The sequence below is a fragment of the Felis catus genome, chromosome D2, assembly GCF_018350175.1.
Source record: "Felis catus isolate Fca126 chromosome D2, F.catus_Fca126_mat1.0, whole genome shotgun sequence".
Taxonomy (NCBI): domain Eukaryota; kingdom Metazoa; phylum Chordata; class Mammalia; order Carnivora; family Felidae; genus Felis; species Felis catus.
In genome coordinates, this window is record NC_058378.1 from 54,697,228 (window position 1) to 54,711,263 (window position 14,036).

A 14,036-nucleotide genomic window follows, 5' to 3' on the forward strand; every position below is an offset into this window, starting at 1 on the left:
CACAAGTGTTCACACATCCGCACAGCTGGGGGGCAGCAGGGGTGGGGCTGGACAGGTGACTCAGGGGAAGGAAGCAGCAATGCAGGGACTTAGCACCAAACAGGGAAGTCTGACAACTGATTCACAAGGGGCACGTCACGGTGAGGAAGGGGACCGGACACAGTGTTAGGAGGTGCGGATGAAAACCTACGTGCTATACAGGAGCCCCTCCAAGCTCTGCTCCCGGCCCCTTCCCCAGAACCCCCTTCTATGTACCTGTGGACACACTAAGCCTCACCCAAAGCTCCCAAAGCTCCATACCCCTGTTCACGTTCCCACCTGTGGGTCTTGGCTGGGCTATCTGCTTGCCTCGAATGACACCCTCTTGCTGTTTGCCTATTATAAACCTCCCTGTGTTTTAAGCCCCAGATGAAATGCCACATTTCTTACAAAGTCTATCAGACTGGCACCTTCCCTCTCCAGTTGCTTACTATTTCTCCTCATCTTGAATTTTCAGGGTGAACTACTTGACTCTCCTTTCCTGTCTGCATCATAATTATTTGTGAACATGTCCTTTCCCCCACCGATGGAGATCCTACATTCCTTTCACTGGAGTCAGTCACTTGTTAATCTTTTCTTTCACTCAACAAATATTTATTGAATGCCTTCCACATATCAGGAACCATGATCCCTGACCTTAGGGCGCTAACACTCTAATGGTGACACAGACAAGCAAAGGTAAGAATACAACAGAGCTGAGAAGTGCCCCCTAAAGTCTGGTGCAGGGGCTATGGAAGCAGAAAGTCAGAGCACTTAATCCAGTTTTACAGGGGCTGGGAGAAGTTGTTAGGAAAGATTTCCTGGAAGAAGTAACATCTAAGTGGAGAAGTGAAGGACAGGTGGGAATTATCCACACAAACAAGCAGGAAGGTTTTGGAAGGTGAAGCTGGCTTGCTGTCTAAATGGCCAGATCACATGAGGCCTTGAAAGCCTGTGAAGGAGGACACTTTCCTGAGAGCAACGGGAAGCACTTGATGACGGTTATCCCTCTCTGTTTCCTGCAGCATTAGCAAAGTGCCTGGAACATCCTAGATACTTGAGTGAAAGAATAAATGATCATAGCATTTCGGAATGTCTTTTCACTTAAGTTACTCAGCTAAACCCCCTCACTTATTGGCCACATACTCAACCAAGCTTCCTAACAACTATAATAAAAGTGAACTTTTGGTTCAGTTCCCCAAGGAGAACAGCGACTGACAATTTTCCTGATCACACACACTGGCCTGCAATGCATTTATCCCAATAAGTGACACAGCCTGAGGCCACAGCAAGCTGGCAGGCCACCAAAGGACAGTTGTCCCTGAAGTCCTTTCCATCTTTAGCTCTGTCATGCAAAGAGGGCCTCAAGGGGCAGGGAGCTTCTGCAGGTCCCCCTTTCCCAAGTGGCTGGCTCTGGGTCCCAGTCATATGAGGGGAAAGCACAGGGGTTGGGTGGGAGGTGTGTGGGCAGGAGCCCTTTTCACACAACTCCTCCAACTCTCAGAGGGAACAAGGCCAGGGCCCGGGGCTGTGCACACCTGTGGGGAAGGGGCTGGCCCTGGAAGAGCAGGAGGAAGGGAGGGGACAGGAAGTGGTACACTTGGGGTCTGGAGGCCCACCAAGAAAGGAAAACCAATTTTCAACAGGCCTGTCTTTCCATGTTGCCAGCCACCACCCCCAACTCCCATCCTCCATTAGGAAGTGGGAAGTATGCATCCCTAAACTCACCCAGAGCCCCGGCACTACGTGCACTTCCTGGACGCGCTGAGTCCTGGAATTGGGCTGTGCTGGTGACTCAGGCTGACAACAACGAGGTCTCTAGGCACTGTGGGCTGACTTAGAACGTTTACAGAATTGTTACCATGTCAGAGACATTAAATTCTTCCCAACTAGTCCCTTCACTATTTCTCCCTAACCAGCTATTCTTTCCTTAACAGGACACACCCTTTTCTCCCTCCTAGAACACACATTCCAGGAGCCCCTGCTCTACCAGGCAAGGCCTTCCCCGGGTATTGCTATTTTCCCTGGGCCCCATGCTCAGAGGTGGAAAAACAATCTACTTTCTGGAGCTTTCCCACATACCAGGCACCTCACTTACCTCATCTAATTCTTACAACTACCCTATGAGGGAGGGACTACTTTCGCTCCTGCTTCGCACATGAGAAAACAGTGGCTCGCTGGCGAGAGGCTAAGCCTGATTATTCACCACTATTCCACACTGCTCTTCCCGTGGCAAGATCTTCCACTCCTAACCATCAGACTGGAGCTGGAGGTCTGGCCTGGTCTGTGTCTCAGGCCTCTGTCCTCCTGTGGCCTCTGAGCCTACCTCTGTTACTGCAGGGATGATGCGGCTGTGTCTGCCAATCTCACTGGAACATGGGTTCCTCCAGAGCAGGAAGGCACTGACCCCTGAACCTTGCCCTAGTACAGGATGGTGTCTACAGGTCTCGAATAAATATTTGTTGAGTGAATAAATGAAACTTTAGAGAAAAACTAGGGTGGCGGGTCTGAGGATCAAGCATGGTCTACTGTGGGCACTGTACATGGTAAATAATAAATGGGACTTAAGAATTCCATCTGATACTAAAGGCATTCTAGAATGTTCTCAATTCCAGAAGCAGCTCTAGACCACCGCAAATGGATAGCTGACCGCATTCTGTTCCCACCCCATGCACTTGGCACTTCACACTCATTACTTCATGAAGTGCCCTCTCAGCCACACTAGGAGGTAGAGCATCATCTCCATTTTATAGGCGAGGCTCAGAGAGGGCAAGAGACTCCCAGGCATAGACGGTAAGAGGTGAATGGGCATTCAACCCCAGCTACTTTGGAGAAGTTGTCCAAAGTCTTTGACTTCTGGGGTATTGAACAGCATAGCCAAAACTAGAATCATGCTCTAATTGCCAAGTTTACCCCCAGCCCCACCCTCCCGTTTTTCAGCCCTCAAACACCCTAAGGCCACTGTGGTCCTTGAAATCTTTGCAGCTGACCCAGAGAGAAACTGGGCCAGTCCCATAAAAACCTGGTGTGTCCGTTCAAGGACCCTATATCTGCCTCCCAGGGCCCCTGCTCTGGTCCCCAGAACCAAAACGCACTTGTGCACCAGGACACAAAAGCCCTGTGCTCCCACACAAACACGAGACAGGACACAGACCTGACGCAGCTGAGCACTGGCAGAGCGCCATGGGTTATGGAAACAAAGTGCGTCTCACACAAAACCAAACCACACGGAGCCAAACTGAAGCCTGGTGTTCTCAGCTGTGTTAGAGCAAATCGAGGAAAGTCTCCAAGGCCTGAAGGGGCGTGAGGAAGGTCTTCCTTCTCACGGGCTTTTGCACCGGGCCCAGAGGCGCCCAAGATGGGAGCAACTTCTAAGTCACCTCAAGAGGCCAGAGTGCAGACCGTCCTTCGCCTCCAACTGTCCCCAGCCTGACACCTTAGTCGATGACCCCTGCGTTCCCTCCTGGGCAATATTTTTGCTCCCAAGGCAAGCACAGGGCTCTCACCGGCATCCACTGGGCCGCGGGTGAGACGTCCAGCCCCCCTTGCACCTGAGACGCCAAGGCACACACGGTCATGCTGCAGGCCTACCTGGCTCACAGCACTCCCAGCAGCCCTCCTCTCAGCCTGCTCGCCACCTCTACGCGGCTCTGTCTGCTCAGCCTCCCTTCCCGGAAAAGGGCTACCCAGGGGCTTGCTGGGCCGGCTCTCCTCGGGGACGTGGAGATCTGAGAGTCTCTGTTCCGCGCTCAGGCACCTGACCACGTCTGAAGGTCGCAAGCAGCTCTTCTTAGAGATCTTGGGTGCTCCAGGGCATCTGTCACCTGCCTCCCGCTCTGCTCTCCTCTCACACTGTCCACGCTCTTCTCGCCTCAGCTGCCGCTTACCCTGGCTGCTAAAGGCGTCGCTGAGCTCGGAGATGACCCTATCAGAGCTCCCCGGCAGCGGCCGTGAGAAGCTTTCCGGGCGGACACCTGAGGGTGGCACGTGGATACCACTGTCCCCGTTGATGTGCAGGGAGGCCGGGGCACCGGGCACCAGGGAGGAGGCTTTGTGGGGGGGAGGCAGGGCCAGTGGGGACGTCAGGGAGCGTGGGGTGGAACGATCTGCCCAACTCGAACGGGGCAGGCTGAGAGACAGGGAGGGCCCGGGCCTGGCCCACGAGGCGAGGTGGTCAGTGTTGTAGACAGAAGTCTCCGGCAGAGGAGGCAAGGGTGGGGTCAGGGCCAGAGACCGCCTGCCTGGGACCCCTACAGTCAGCGAAATCCATTCAGAGGTGACGGCGTGCATCTCAGGGGACAGGGCTCGGTGGGGGTGGGGCAGAGATGAGGGGGCCGGCATGAGGAGTTGGCTGTGACCGGGGGACTTGAAAAGAAAAGGAGAGAGAGGAGAAACAAAGGAAAGAAGCAAAAGGTACAAGTGTCAGCATAAAGAAGAAAGGAAAACAATCACAAGGGATATACAAAAGAGGAATGAAATGGAGAGGATGAGGACACTCTGGTGTCCCCCCAATGAAATCGTTCGGTGCGACTGGAGAGAAAGCAGAACGTGGGTGCACGCGTGTGTGTGCATGGTGTGTGCAGGTAGTGGAGGAGAGGTGAAGCGAGTGGTATGGACGTGGGAGAAAGGGGCCTGTCAGGGCACTTACAGATGGTGCTGGCCCGGTTTGCAGAGTCAGACTTTCAAAGGGACACATTCGAAGCTTCCCACCCCACCCCACACCGCCCCACCCCTTCTACAACTGACCCACACCACCACAAAGGGCAAAAAAGGTGCCCTGCCACTTCTTTGGGCTTTTATTCTCTCCAGAGTTCTCAGCAAAGAGCCTTCCAGAGAGGAGGATGAGTAGTGGAGTTGTCTCGTTCTATAGTCGTGCTTGGCTACACCCCAGTGAAAAATCTCGCCGAGCTCCTCGTATTATCACAAAGCAGAATGGCCTGTGCCAACCCCACACCCTCTCTCCACGAGATCTCAGGATATGGATCTCGTTGTGCAGAAAGCCCTGGGTCAGCCCGTCTCATTCTTTCTGCCAAGAACCATCCCTGGGGTCAGTGACGGGCAGGTGGAAGAGGAGGAAATAATGAGAGGATGACAGAAAAGAGGCACCATCCAATTGTCATCCCGGGTCCAGTCACGCCTCTGCCACCCTCCTTACGACTGACCACGGTGGTGTGGTCAGTGTCCTCCACAGGAAGTCACTCTACCTTGCCTCTTCTGAACCCAAGGCCCTCATTCTTTCTTGGCTTTGGGAAAGTAGGGATGGATTTGGAACACTTCATGTTTTTTAAAACAAGTTTGTTCATAACGTTTAGGGATGCAAACATCTTATTACGCCTATAAACCTACTTCCTTTCAGCCCAGTGTAGCGATGTTATGTTCCTTTCCCAGCCTGGTTCTTGCTTGCAAAGAATACTCTGGATCTAGTCTTTATGTCTGAGGATGAGAACATGCCATTCTCTCTTTGAATCTTTGTCTTCTGCAGGCCAGCCTTGGCCAGTAAGATGACGAAGAGAAGCATGCTGGGTCATGGTATGTATGGGACACTGGTGGTCCCCAGACAGCCAGCTTCACCCAGGGTAGGAGGCTCCCATACAGAGTTTTGGACCAACTGATAAAGACTCTTATGTCTCTTGCCCCAATCATCTTACTCTCAGGGCAATCACCTTAAGCTCTTTCTTTTCCCCCAAATAAGCGTGCTCCCTCCAAGTTCTTGAAAAATGTCATTTGTATGCACGAAAACAAACCCTGGTGTGTGTTCTCTGCATTACTGCACACGGTTCTTAATCACAGCGTGGAAGAACCACCCCGGGAGGCTGTGTGCCATCGGCACTGTATCTGTCATTAGTGTGAAAACCAGTGACGAGAGGCTTAGGTACCTGCGGGCTCGCGGTGGCACTACGACTTGGGGAGGAGGAGAAAGGCAGGTCGATGTGATCCACGGGGTTTTTCACCAGTGGCCGCTTGATCACGTCCACATAGGTGATGGGGAAGATGCCTTGCCGGGACGTCCCTGGGATCCTCCCTTCGTACCAGTTCTCGTCCACCTGTCGGAGCAGTGCAATCCTCTCACCCTGTAAGACACAGCGAGGCAAGGGTCCTTGTCCCAGCATGCCTTGGCATGCCCGAGGCCCCCGCCTGCACCCTGGGCCATGCTTCGTCAGTTATCACGGACTTTGTTCAGAGAAACCTTCCTCGCTAGACCCGGACGAAACCAGGATCATCGAGATGGGGAGGCTTAACAGCAGGAGAGCTACCTGGAGGCTGGGAAGTCAAGCTCGGTCTTGAAATAGTTCAGATTCATTCCCCCAAGCGAATAGCCAAACGTATGGTTTTTGCCTCATTTAACACAAAATCGATACCCAACTTTCTCTAAGGCAAAGGTTTTGGAGGGTTATCTTTTTCCTTCCTTTTTATAACTTTAATTTCCCCTGTATCATTATAGAAAAGTTAAAACACAAACATTAAGCAGAACATAATTGTTGCCCATAAAATGATCACTCAGGGAAAACCACTGTTCATATTTTGATAGATGATGTATTTCAGAGATTTAATTCCATGCATGTGACTTAGACTTGCACATATTTTTTTGCTGTTGTTACAAAAATGGAGTCTGTGCTGTATTTCCCTTTTCCAACCTTCTACATACAGTAAACCTCCTTTCTCAAGGAATATAATTCTACATTTTTAATGGTTTTGCAGCAGCAGCTGAAGGGCCCACTGCAGGCTATCCTGTTGTACACACATATGACGACCTAATTACTGGTTCCCCCACATTGGGCATTTAGGGTGCTTCCAGTGCCTCTCTTTTCCACAAGGCAGCTCATCTCTTTTGTTGTTACTGCTTTGTTTGTTTGTTTTATTTTTTAAGTACACTTGAAGCCCAGCACAGAGCCCAATGCGGGGCTTGAACTCACAAGTATGGGATTAAGACCTGAGCTGAGACCAAGAGTCAGACGCTTCAGTGACAGAGACATCCAGGCACCCTTAGTTCATCTTTTTCTAAGGCGTGTGTTGATTTCCCTCTATACTCAATAAAATCAGTAACTAGTAACTGTAGCAATCCAGAGAGTTCTGACACGTGAAGAGAGCATCTGATCCTTGGGAAAGACGGCATCCATGCCTAGCTTACTTGTCTGAAAATGAGCGCGCCGAGCTCCTCGAGGGCAGTGAGGAGAACCCCGCCATCTCCTATTCATTGAGCACTGACCAGCTGCTGTGTGCCGCTCCGGAGGCTTCACAGAGCCTTTTAAAACAGCTACAGAAGAGGCCCCTCTATGTTCATTCTACATATGAGCAAATGGCAGCTTGGAAAGATTCTTTAACTCCCCAAGAGTTGCACGGCTGATAACCCGTTAACTTTTGGCTTCAAAGTATTTCAAACTTCTCTTGGTGTCAAAGGACTTGCTCTTCTCTACGAGGGCGATGTTAATATAGTGTGAAACCTAGTCACCAACACTTACCATGTCATTCGGTGCTCAATAAATATTGATTGAAGAGGTCTAAGATTCCAGAAATACTGCCGTTAGTCAATGAACTTAATGTAATTAACCCGTGACAGAGACTGGAGTTTATTTTTTAAATTCCTCGCCTCAGAAAATTCTCCAGTTGCCTTTAATGCAATCCTTAATGGGGCACATCTCCTAGGCATAGCGATGGCACCACCAGGCTATATTTGGCTGTGACGCCACTTCCCCACCAAAACCCGGCCATCCAACAGAGCCCCAGAGCCGAGAGGAGAGGGCGCCTACCTTTCTGAAGGACATTTCTACTTGTGTATCACCATTAAAGTTGAACTTAGCAATGGCTTCTCCGTATTCCAAAACCTGCACTGGTGCCAACTTCTTGGGCTGAGCCTTCTCAGCAGGAGGAAGAAGCTGAGAAAGGGAGAGAGGCAGAGAAGAAGGAAAAGAGCAGAAAGCAGGGGGAGGAGAGGAAGGGAGGAAACAAAACACAAGGTCTTGGTAAGTAAGTGGTGGTTTGGGGACGACGGGGCTCTTCCCCGGAAAGAGGAGCTACAGTACCTCGATGTAGGTGCGCGGGAAGATCCCCACCCGGCCGTGATGCTCTCCTTCGTACCAGTTCTGATCAATCTGCTTATAGATGTAAACAATGTCCCCCTTCTGCAGAGGAAGCTCCCTGTCGACAGAGGGTCATGGCATTTTAGCAGATGTTTCAAAATGTGGAAGATGAAGACACTCCAGTTTTTAGCAAAAGGAGACTTCGAGTGAGGTCAAAGGAGACAGATGATAGAAGAGGGGGCTCCATATTTGGAAGTGAGAACCCCACTCTTCGGGAAATTACATCTCTTTTGGCATCTTTCCAGTTTTCTGTGGGATGGATGTAAACTTTTTTTTTTTTAAGATTTTATTTTTAAGTAAATCTCTACCCCCAACGTGAGGCTCGAACTCATAACTCTGAGATCAAGAGTTGCATGCTCTACCGACTGAACCAGCCAGGCCCACTGAAAGGTTTTTTGAATTAAGAAAAAAAGGGACTTCGATCTTTTTCCATTTGCATCAAACCAACAGCGTGGGAAGAAAGTCTCTGACTGCAGTTTGGAGGGGGGGTGCCTACTCTGCAGTGTGCCAGGAAGTCCCACGGTTATGCGACGGGTGCTGGCTCAACAACGAGGGCACATCTGGAAGACTTTACACAAAGTCAGCAGTGTGCTGAATGCAGGAACAAGGCAGACTTTGTGGGTCTCGCACTGGTAGACAAGATTCTAATCCCGAGGAGGCCCGTGAAGGGGACCTGGGGCATTTGTCTCCGTAAGAAAGAATGTCTTTGGCCAAGTTTTTGCTATAGCTCTCCTCGCCAGTGCTCTGAATTCCCTCCTCTCTTCACTCCCCAATCATGGACACATGGGTGTGCGACACGCTCAGCATATCCACTCCTGCTGGAGATCTCTATGCCCCCTGCTTGGCCTCCCTAAGTGATTTGCAGCTGGAGACGGCCCCACTGGTAAACAAGGAGGAGGATAGCTTGCGGAGGGCTGAGAGGTCTGCAGTCATGGCCAAAGGTGATGTACCATGGGGTGCTTGGGGCTGCCATCCTTCCTGCATTGGGGACCACATGCCCATGTCCCAAAGAACCACATGGCAAGGTCTGGTGGTAACAAGGCTTGAGAAACAGTAATATGATATACTTCAGATCTTTTCCAGAGTGTCACCACATGTATTAGTACAGTAGAGGCTCAGAGAAGTCCTGTGGGTAAGAAACCTGTTTAACTTCATTGAGTTGAGCACTCCTACAGAACACTTTTTCAAGTAACATACTGTGGAGAAAAGTAGAACCCAGTGATTAAAGATGTTTAGAAGACTCAAGTCAATGGATATGTCACTTGCTCTTCTATTTTTTTTTTAATTTTTTTAATGTTTGTTTTTGAGAGAGAGCGAGAGAGAGAGAGGCAGAGAGGCAGAGAGGCAGAGAGAGAGGGCAACAGAGGATCTGAAGCAGACTCTGTGTTGACAGCAGCGAGCCTGATGCGGGGTTTGAACTCACGAACTGTGAGATCATGACCTGAGCCAAAGTCGGATGCTTAACCGACTGAGACACCCAGGTGGCCCCTGTCATTTACTCTTTTAAAAAAAAGTTTTGTATGACTTCACTCATATGAGGACTTTAAGAGACAAAACAGATGAACATAAGGGAAGGGAAACAAAAATCATATAAAAACAGGGAGGGGGACAAAACAGAAGAGACTCATAAATATGGAGAACAAACTGAGGGTTCTCCAGGGAGAACAACTCCTGCAGGGGCTGTGGGAAGGGGGATGGGCTAAATGGGTAAGGGGCACTAAGGAATCTACTCCTGAAATCATTGGTGCACTATATGCTAACTAATTTGGATGTAAATTAAAAAGAAAAAAAAGTTTTGTTAACTGTTCTAGGAGTGAACTTGGTGTGATAATAGCACCGAGTCAGGAGGAAGGAGCCCTCTCTCCAGCATTAGCAATACTGGTAAATAGTGACAATTCTGTCTCCATCAGCCCTCTTCCTCTCTTCTGACAAGGTCGCTCTGAGGACAAAATTGTTCTAAGACATTTTAATGAAATCTACACAAATATAATCATCACAATACCATTCAAAGATTATGTGGGTCTCGCTCAATTCAAAGAAAAAAGGGGAAAAGGTATTGCTTGATTAAACTAAAAATCAATTTATATACCTCTGTTATCTTCTCTCTGGTTAAAAAGAAGGGGCAGGGGAGATGCTGACTTTTGCTACATTCTGCAAAATGTTTTATAAGCATTGCCTCAGCTGCCCCGCCAGAGTGGCATTTTTATGCCCATTTTATAAATGAAGAAATTTGAGGTGGAGCTTGGTGACCCTGTTCATGGTCACAGAGACAGTAAGTGGCACAGTCATGACTCACGCACAGGGCTTCCTGACTCTAGAGCCCATCTTCCCAGCACACTAGGCTGCCACTTCTCATGAGCCGATAAGCTAAAGGACTAGAGTAATTACAAGCAAACCCAACACAGCAGATTCGTACGTAGGTCTGGGAACTGTGGCCTGGTCACGTTTAGTGTTAGGAGAAGATCAGAATTATGGTTGCGTGGGCTCTGCATGGCATTTCCAAGCATCCAGTGATGGAGAACTCTCCCTCTCATCACCGAGGATGGAGACGTGGGGCCTCTATCAGCAGGACGATGGGATGGCTGCTGGTATTGCCACCAGCGGAAACTCATGGCCCATTTTAACCCATAATTAGATAGGAACTGAGTAAGTTCCTCGTGGAATCCAGTCTGTAGTAGCATTTGCCAAATTTCATTCCATGGAGATAGAAAGGCTTCCTGGTCATGTGAATTTAGGTAACACTGGGTTAAATGAACTCATCAGGTTTCTTCATTGAAAGCCTTCTAGAGCTATTACTACGTCAATAGCAAAGTCTCTGGGGAGAAAGGGGCATGGGAGATATGGAAGCAGTGGTTCCCGGATTCATTTCTAGCACGTAATACTCTTTTCAAGAAATATTTTACACAGCTAGCACTTTGAGGAACATACTTAGAGAAATGTTGGTTTTCTGTGGGTTCCCATAAGCTTTGAATGTCGTAAGATGTTGTAGCAAAACCGAAAAAAAGTTATCTTCCTAGAAACTGGTTCTGGTTCTTCCAGAGAAAGAGTGGGTCAGATTTGGCCTCCGCTTCATCAAGGAAACTGAATCCCTGTATAGGAGGCAGCAGGGTGGCATGCATATGGTGGTAGGAGCCCAGGCTACCTGGATTTGAATCCCTTGCCTCTAGCACTGACCAGCTGGGGCAAGTTCCTTACCCTCACAGCCTTTTGGCTTCTCCATTACTATAAGGGGGTAATAATAGCACCAACCCCAGAGGGTTCTGGTGAGGGCTGAATCAGTTAACATATGTAACTTGAATAGTCTTTGGCACGTAGTAAACTCTATAAATTACTGTTTTGAATCATTGCTGTTATTCCTCTATCTCTTCTCTACAAGTGAGCTGTGTTTCAAAGAGGCAGTTAAAAATAACAACAAAGTGGTGGTACTTACTTTAGGGTCTGAGCTTTAAAGTCAAATTTGGCTCTGGCAGGTCTCATCTAAACACAAGAAACAGTCACAATTTAAAATCACAATTTATGCACAATGGAAAGGACACATTTTCAGAAGTTTCCAGAAAGCAAAGCAGAAAAATTCACTCTAACTAGTTCATTCTGGTGTAGAAATCTGGGCCAAATTCCACTTATCTGACCTCAGTAGAACATTAGATGAATGTTTGATCAACTATGTCATGCATGAGAATCTCCCCAAGGAGGGCCAGATTTGGGGAAGAGATGCTTTGAAAAGTCCCATAGCTGAAGTGCTATTTCCCCAAAGCTGACCATGACTATTAAAAACAACAACAACAACAACAGCCACACACACACACACACACACACCACTCAGAAGTCCTCAGACATTCCTTATCTACTGTCTCCATCTTTAGGGGACATATTCTATTTGTCTGACTTAAAATTTTGATTTGCAAGTGGATGAAACCCTGATTCACCTCTCATGTCATCTTTGACTCCATATATTACTCATGTTCTGTGAGATCACCTCAAAAGCCAGACAGAGCAAGCCTTGAGTTCATTCTCTTTCTCCAGGGCTTCCTTCCCTTTTGGGTATTCCTCTCCCTCTGGATCCCCCAGGCCTGGAAGTCCTCCTCAGATTCCAGTTCCTCAAGTCTGTCGCTAAGTCACGCCAGCCCTCCCTCCAAAACCATGTTCAGGTCTGACCTCTAGTTCCTACACGTACAAAGCTTCCTTTGACTTTGTGTTCTTTACGCTTCCATCTACGGTCACTCAAGAGCACAAATAACATTCTCAAATATTTCCGTCTGTCACTTCCTTGCTTTGAAGTTGGCTGAGCCTCTCAAGTGTCCCTCAGATCAACTCTCAATTCCTAACGTGGTAAGTTAAGGTCTTCCCCAATTTCACACACTTCCTCTTCAATATTAGAGGACAAAGTGGGGGTGGGGGGTGGGAAATGGGAGACTCAGTGAGGAACATAAAATGGTATTTAAAAGCTCCATCAAGCTTAGGGTTAGGTCCGAAACCCCTCCGTGATATGTCCCCTATGTGAAGGCCCCCAAAGCTGGGATCTTGTAGGAATTTTCTTTAGGGTGATGAATTCCCCACAGGAATTTATTTTTGCATTTTCACGTCGATGTTTCTATCTGTTCACATATATAGTACAGGTCAACTAAACGACTACTTTATAATCAATGTCACACAATTTCAGTGCCCGAATTTGTATCTGTCTGTGACCAAAGAGCACAATAGTTGCAAGCAAATAAGAAAGATGTGGAATGAATGATAAATGACAAGTTCGCAAGAGAAGCCCAGATGACCAACATTGTAAGGACAAAAATTTCAGGGATTCCAATTAAAAAACAAAAACAAAAAAACAAACGTGGTGGTTACCCCAGGACAGCCAGCTGTAGAGCTGTGTGAACTTTAAAAAATGTATACCAAATAGCACCATATTCACACTTTGAGTGGCAACTGAGTTCAGGCAAAATGATATCACCTGTTGGTTAAATTGAGTTCTACAGGTGTGCAATTTACTACTTAATTTGTAAACTGGCTTAGGCCAATACTGGGGATTGGTGAAAACAAAAAAATTTTTTGCCCATTCAACAGAATCCACACATTACTCCAGGTTGAGAAACACTGATTCCATTGAACTGCTAAGACGTGTCATGAGTCATTGTTGCCTATACAGAGCATCATCGCCCTGTTTATCTGTCTCTGTCTCCCTGAGGCCTAATCCATCCCTCCCTCTCTCGGCTTGCACAACATTGTCACTTGCTACAACAGACACAACTGCCAGGAGGATGCCTCTTCCACTACACTCCCAGCTTCCCAAGGACACAGCCTGAGTCCTATTTCTGCCTCTGCACAGGGTCTCGCACAGAATTGGTGGTCACTCGGGTTCTCCTCAGTGGGGCTGATGTCCATCTACACAGCCCTGTGCACCCGGGACTTGCTGGTCCCTATTTTCCTGTGTCTGTCAGTCAACATCTAGGGTAGTGATTCTCGGGGCGTGGTCCCTAAACTGGCATCATCAGCATCACCTGGGAACTGGTTAGAAATGCAATCCTTGGGGCCCACCCTAGACTTAGAACCTTTGCGGATGGGCTCCTAGGAGATTCTGATGAGCGCTCAAGTTTGACAATCACTGCTCTGGAAGGGAGGCAGGGTGGGTTAGGCAGTTGGCTTGCTTCTTTCCGTGGTTGTGCTGCCCCAGCTGCATTTTCACGTCCCTGTATTACCTACACCTGTAACCATGCAGCCCCCTGGTGCCTTCCAGGTTCCCCTCCTCTCCATCACTTGCAAGCAGGTGGGCCTGTGAATGCGGATAATCTGTCACCAGAGCCTTCGGAACAGGGTGGTTTTGAGGAGCTGGAATACTGGGGAGCTGTCTCTCCCTGGCGTCCGAGTGACTCCTGCCAACTTCTGCCTCTTCCTTGTTACATTTTCTTTTTCTCCGTCACCTTAGAGCCTCCTTTCCCCTTCCCT

General features: G+C 48.7%; 1 protein-coding gene across 50 annotated transcripts in view; it reads right to left on the reverse strand.

Moving 5' to 3' along the window:
• SORBS1 (sorbin and SH3 domain containing 1) overlaps nucleotides 1–14,036 on the reverse strand; it is a 231,596-nt gene that overhangs the window by 17,322 nt on the left and 200,238 nt on the right. For 31 of the 50 annotated variants that reach the window (XM_045040460.1, XM_045040459.1, XM_045040462.1 and 28 more), the window contains 4 exons: nucleotides 11,527–11,573; nucleotides 8,040–8,154; nucleotides 7,767–7,892; nucleotides 5,895–6,089 (listed from right to left, as the gene is read on the reverse strand). In XM_045040460.1, coding sequence (XP_044896395.1) covers nucleotides 5,895–6,089; nucleotides 7,767–7,892; nucleotides 8,040–8,154; nucleotides 11,527–11,573 — 483 coding nt within the window. Of the gene's footprint in view, nucleotides 1–3,609; nucleotides 4,384–5,894; nucleotides 6,090–7,766; nucleotides 7,893–8,039; nucleotides 8,155–11,526; nucleotides 11,574–14,036 lie in introns of all 50 variants that reach the window. The other 19 variants (XM_023240763.2, XM_023240762.2, XM_023240761.2 and 16 more) reach the window with 1 other exon arrangement.